Source organism: Cucurbita moschata, unplaced genomic scaffold (genome assembly GCF_002738365.1).
Source record: "Cucurbita moschata cultivar Rifu unplaced genomic scaffold, Cmos_1.0 Cmo_Scf00014, whole genome shotgun sequence".
NCBI classification, from domain to species: Eukaryota; Viridiplantae; Streptophyta; class Magnoliopsida; order Cucurbitales; family Cucurbitaceae; genus Cucurbita; species Cucurbita moschata.
The window spans coordinates 4,875,799-4,882,097 of NW_019268530.1; the positions used below are offsets into that span (position 1 = coordinate 4,875,799).

General features: G+C 39.4%; 1 protein-coding gene across 1 annotated transcript; it reads right to left on the minus strand.

The window, feature by feature from the left end:
• Positions 1 to 1,228: 1,228 nt before the first annotated feature.
• On the minus strand, positions 1,229 to 3,498 carry LOC111452549 (pectinesterase inhibitor-like). The gene is made up of 2 exons (XM_023093326.1): positions 3,390 to 3,498; positions 1,229 to 1,596 (listed from the first exon to the last, which is right to left on the minus strand). Exons 1-2 carry the CDS (start codon positions 3,496 to 3,498, stop codon positions 1,229 to 1,231), a joined length of 477 nt encoding a protein of 158 aa, XP_022949094.1.
• Positions 3,499 to 6,299: the final 2,801 nt, after the last annotated feature.

A 6,299-nucleotide genomic window follows, 5' to 3' on the forward strand; every position in this document is an offset into this window, starting at 1 on the left:
GTGCACATTCTTGGTGTATTGGATGATGCCTTAGCTTCAGTGCACATTCTTGGTGTATTGGATGATCCTTAGCTTCAGTGCACATTCTTGGTGTATTGGATTCCGTGCACATTCTTGGTGTATTGGATGATGCCTTAGCTTCAGTGCACATTCTGTGTATTGCACATTCTTGATGTATTGGATGATGCCTTAGCTTCAGTGCACATTCGTTGTGTATTTGATGATGCACTGTCCTCCTCTCGCATCATGACACTTCTCAATCTTGGGACTCATGTGGTTGGATAGATGTCACTTGAGGGTCGCCCCTTGTCTGTCTTGTGTGGAGGTCACAATCTATAATCTTGGGACTCATATGGTCAGATAGATGTGACTTGAGGGTCGCCCCTTGTTTGTCTTGTGTGGAGGTTACAATCTACTTACTGTCAGTGATGTTGTGATATGATGTTGTGACATGCTGCTTCCTACAAGCTTCCTACAATAAATGAGGGAGGGTCACCCCATCTTGTGTGGAGGTCACAATCTACTTCATGTCAGTGATGTTGTGACATGCTCCTTCCTGCAATAAATGAGGGTTTTCTTCCTTCCGTTGGGATTGAAAAGCTTATGATTAGAGGGAGGGTCTTCCGTTGGGATTGAAAAGCTTATGATTAGAGGGAGGGTCGTTGGGAGGGTTTTCTTCCTTCCGTTGGGCTTGAAAAGCTTATGATTAGAGGGAGGGTCGTTGGAACAGGAAACGTTCGGCCTTCCGCTAGCTTTTTTTTAATGAAATTGGGTCGGTTCATGACCTAGTTTTTATGCCTATAAACTTAAAACCAACCCAAACGGAATCTAAAAAGATAAAAACAAACCAACCTAACAAAAAAAGTTCTGAATAATGAAAATTTGAGAAGAAAAGAAAATGAAATCTAGTAAGCTTTTGAAAAATTTGGGCAACTCTCCCTCCACACTCACTTTGATTCAAACTAGTTTCTTTAGCTTCATTGTGGGTTGAGGAGGCCTATAACTCATTAACATGAAATTATGTGCCGCTATTGACTCACGAACTAGCACCTGTGACCTTTAAAATTGGAGAGCACTAAGAGTTATAGAGTGACCCTAGATTAGTCAGATTATTAAAATGTGAAGGAGTCGATGTCCAAATTTATAGGATTCAAAACAGACATATTATTGATTCATGGCATTCCAAGTACATGTACCATAAAATGAAGAAAGGTTGAAGAAAAATGAATTAGTCACGCCCAAGGAGAAGATTGGCTATAACCAAGATGATACTACAAATATCTTCCACAGTCTTCCCGTTGCCAGACAGCGCCGATGGGTCCTTCGGCGGCTGCGTGAAGCTGTCCAGACAGTCGCCGGCCTCTGTCATGGCTGCAGACGCCTTAATGTTGACACCATTGTAGTCACCTTCCCCCAGGTCGTTCTTCCCATCCTCGATGTCGTCGGCGGCATCGTCGTACTGTTCAACACAGGTGGCATATCGCTCCTTAAGCTTGGGATCTGCTGCCTTGGATGCCAGGGACAGGGCAAGGGCACGGGTTTGAGCAACCTTGTCGTGGGCGAGGTTGAGGGTGAAGGTGGCCAACCCTTTGAGGTCTGTGGTGCCAGCAGATTTCAACGCTTAAAGCAAAAAGAAGGGTTTCTAGTTTTCTTGCAGATGGTGGAAACGATGTCGTCTTGGGAAGCCGCATGCATGGGCACCATCTCATTGAAGAACAGTACTAAAAGGACAATCCTAGAGACCGCAAGAAAACTAGAAGATGCCATTTTTTATTTTGATTTTTCTGTCTGTTTTGCTCAATTAATTCGTAGGGAGGGTTCACATATATATACACTCACCAATATTCCTTTTAATAGCTTTCACGTTAGAATTTTAAGTAAAACCCTATTAAAAGAAAAACTAACAAAAATAGACTGAATAGGTTAAGCTTTTTTCTCTCTAAACCCAATCACAAACTTGGCTAAGTTATTATGCACTTTTTTAGACAATATAGGTTAAGCTTTTTTCTCTCTAAACCCAATCACAAACTTGGCTAAGTTATTATGCACTTTTTTAGACAATACACCGTCTTCCTCCGTGTGCCACTCTCGTGTTATCCTTTACTGACTACACATAAGAGTCATAACTTTACTCTCTTGTTAGTAAGGTTATAACCTTCTCCTTGGCTTAAACTAATAATATTTATTTTACAAAAAAAAATCAAGGTTATTAATGTAATATTGAACCATAGTTTTCATGGAGAGGATAATATTTAATAAATAACCTAAAGAATATATAGTACATGGATAGTGCTAATACGCTGACAAATATTTGTTTTGCCAATATTTTTTGTTGGCATCACGAAAAGTAGTCCTTGCCATGATTGTGTGTTTTGACGTAAGGGATGTGAGTCAATAAACTCGACTGGGTTAAAATCATGGATGTCGGAATCATGCATTGAGAAGTTAGTAAGTCAACAAGCTTGACTTGGTTAAAATCATGGGATGTTGAGAAGTTAGTAATCATGGAACATTTTGGGGCAATCATGAGATAACGGAGACCAACCTCAGCCCACAATTTTCTGCAAGTTCGTTAGAGGCAATCATGAGATAACTCAGCCGGGAATTTTCTGGGTCGAATAGAGGCAATCATGAGATAACCCAGACCATCCTCAGTCCAAGAACTTAGAAGTTTTTTGGAGTTAGCGAACTACTACGGAAGGTTTCTTTTTAGGAGTTATTCAAACCTTGACAAAGTTAACTAAGAAGGGTAAGTCTTTCTTTGGACTATGACACATGAATAGATTTTTCAAGAGCTTAAGGAGTTTTTGATGTATGCGCTAATGCTAGCACTATTTTATGGTTCAAGCATGGTGTACAACGATGCCTCGAGAAAAGGATTGGGGTTGCGTATTGGTGTTAATGGAGAAGTGATTGTATATGGCTCCTAATAGTTTAAGAAATATGAGCGTAACTACCTAACCCTCGATTTGGAGTTAGCAACTGTGGTGTTCACGTTAAAAATATGGTGACGTTACTTGTATGGTGAAAAGGTACAGGTAGTAAAACCATAAGAGCCTCAAGTATAAAATATGGTGACGTTACTTGTATGGTGAAAAGGTACAGGTAGTAAAACCATAAGAGCCTCAAGTATGTTATTCAAGTAGAAAGAGTTGAACATGGGACGAAGGAGATAGTTGGAGTTTGTGAAGGATTATGATACAAAGATCCTTTATCACCCATGTAAAGCTAACATAGTGGCCGATATGTTGAGTAGAAAGACAGCTCACTCTTCTGGTATGTCATTTTCGGTTCTCTAAATCTTCAAAAATTTCACTAGATGGTCATAATTCAAGTCATTTTAGGATTAGTATGGGTGTAAAATAGTCAAAATATCACCTTCCACACACCTTCACGCGCCCCATGCGTGGTTGGAAAGGCTTCTAGGCATGATTCCACTTGCAACGGGCTCACATGCAAATACCACGGCCAGTCGCTATTAGCCCTCAATTTAAGCATAATTTAACTTAAACTCCCAAAAACAATTTCACTACTTGACACCCACCCCACTCACAACACGAGTGTTCTTGGCCTCGAGTCCAGGCGACGTAAGGCATTAGTATTTTCTTATTTTTTTCTTGGTGCAGCATGTGTCCTCCAAAAGCACACCTTCAAGTCTCGCAAAATGTTTCCTCATTGATTTTCCTTCAATTAACGTAGGGTCGGCGCATGACCTTCCACCTCCATGAGCGCGCTTAGATTTAATCCACCTCCCCACAATGGTATCAGAGCCATGCCCTAAACTTGGTCGTGCCAATAGATTGGTAAATCCTCAAATGTCAAACAAAGAACTCCAAAAGAAAAGGAGCCGAGCCTCCTTGAAGGCATAGTAAAAAAGAACTAAGACTCCAAAAGAAAAAGAAGTCGAGCCTCGATTAAGGGGAGGCGTACTTTGCTCGAGGGGAGGTGTTGGATGATGAAAGTAAATGCAGACGGTTGATTGGCAGATTAATATATTTGGCCGTTACTAGGCCTGACATAGTTTATTCAGTTCGTATGCTTAGTCAATTTATGCATGAACCAAAAAAACCACATTGGGAGGCAGCTCTTCGGGTTCTGAGATACATCAAAGGTACTCCTCATCAAGAACTCCTACTACCATCTGAAAACAATTTAAGATTACAAGCATATTGCGATTCTGACGGGGTTGTTGTCGAACTCCAGACGGTCTATTTCTGGGTTCTGCATTTTCCTCGAAAATTCAATTATTTCTTAGAAGTCTTAACTAATGTGTCCAGATCATCAGCAGAAGCCTAGTATCGAGCTATGACAAATACTTGTTTAGAGTTAACTTGGTTAAGATACATGCTTCAAGACTTGAATGTTCTACTGTCCGAACCAGCATTATTATATTGTGATAATCAAGCAGCATTACATACAGCAGCCAATCCAGTTTTTCACGAATGTATGGAACACATTGAAATAGATTGCCATATAGTTTGAGAAAAGTTACAAGCTGAAATCATCAAACCGCATTATGTTTCGACTAAAATGCAATTGGCAGATTTTTTCACTAAAGATTTGGGAAGACATCAGTTTGATCTTTTGAAGGACAAGTTGGGTGTGATTGACATACACACTCCAACTTGAGGGGAGTATTAAGATATGATATTTGGAGAATATATTTTAATAATTAGTTATGGAACATATGTTAGATATCCGCTAATATTTTTTCTTTATTTTTGGGAGTTGTTAGTAGTATGTATTAGTTGATAGTTTATATTGTATTTAAACGTTTGTAATCACTAAGATCATACTTTCGATCCCAATTCTATTTCTCATTCTTAACACAATGGAAACCTAATTCTTTTGTGACAAAATTTTGTGTGTCCCTAAGTTATGCAGCAGGGACATCGATAATGGCCACAAAATTCCCAGCTGAGTTCACTAATTTCATCGTTGGCGTAACAGTGTGCATGATAGTTTCAATGTTGCAATTTATAGCGCTATTGAATGAGTTGCCTGCCAACACACCATCAGTTTCCAGGAACTCTCTGTACTTCACTTTGTTCTTCGCATTAAGCGGCATGCTCTCGTCTTATGTGTCGTCGGTAAAAGCTTTGACGCCGGAGCCGATGATGCCCCGGGTCGCCGCTGTTCTGCTGCTTACTCTTGGCATTGGTGTTGTTTCAATGGGGATTTTATCGTGCACACAGAAGGTTCGAGGAGTTCTGAGATCTTGGCCTTTTTAACTTTGCCCTGTTGGCAAATGAAGCATTTCTTGGTGTACTATATTATGTCATCTAGCATATTTTGTCAAAAGTACCCCTTCTAATCATGTAACATAGTAAAAGTAATCAAGATCTAAACCTGTGTGCACTCAGAGAATGGAATAACTCGAGGAGTTAATCCTAAACATCTTGAAAACGAGAGACAAGATTTAAATTGTCTAGATGCCCTTAAGAACCCAGTAGGCTTCCGCAATATCTAATTATAACAAAGGTAACTTTTTCAAGTTCTTAGCAATATATATGGTGTTAATAATAGGGTTTCCGATACCGTTTCCACTCCAGTACCCATACCGTTGAGTTTTTAATCCGTATTGTACTATCGAGCGAAGTATAGGTTAGCAAGAGTATGCAATTAGGTGTCCCAACTTTGTGAAAATTGTCAAATGTCTCTTGAACAAGACCACTTCGATGTAAAACTATTCTTGAGATGGGTGCATGGGATCCTGTAGGTTAATCCAATAGTTGGCCGGCACACAAGGGTCACTTCCCCCAAACTCCGATGACTTTATGATCCTGTGGGAGGGTCTACCAACTAACCTCCCATAAATGAGGTTTAGACTAGAAGACACCTTACTGCCCAATCAAAACTTTATGATTTAGCACCTCAATCCAAGGCGTTGGACATTCACTGCAAGAGCAAAGCAAGCTATATAAATATAAGAACATAAAAGTTTTTTTTACCGTAAAGATGCAATTTATCGCCCTGTAAACTCAGAACACCAGAATTAGGAGACCACTTCCTCGAACCCAGAGTAAGTTCATGAGTAACTAGAGAACCACATAGAACTTCGAAGCACCTCAGATGCTCAAATAGCAGTAGAGACCAGGATTAAACTTATTAGAGCCCGAAGAAAAATCCGTGGATACTTACTAGGATGAGGATGCCATAAGAGCCTATGAGTAGATTGCTTATCGAGTTCTTTTTATACTTACTTTTTCCTTCTTTTCCCCTTTTTTTTTTTTTTTTTTTTTTTTTTTTTTTTTTTTTTTTTTTTTTTTTTTTTTTTTTTTTTTTTTTTTTTTTTTTTT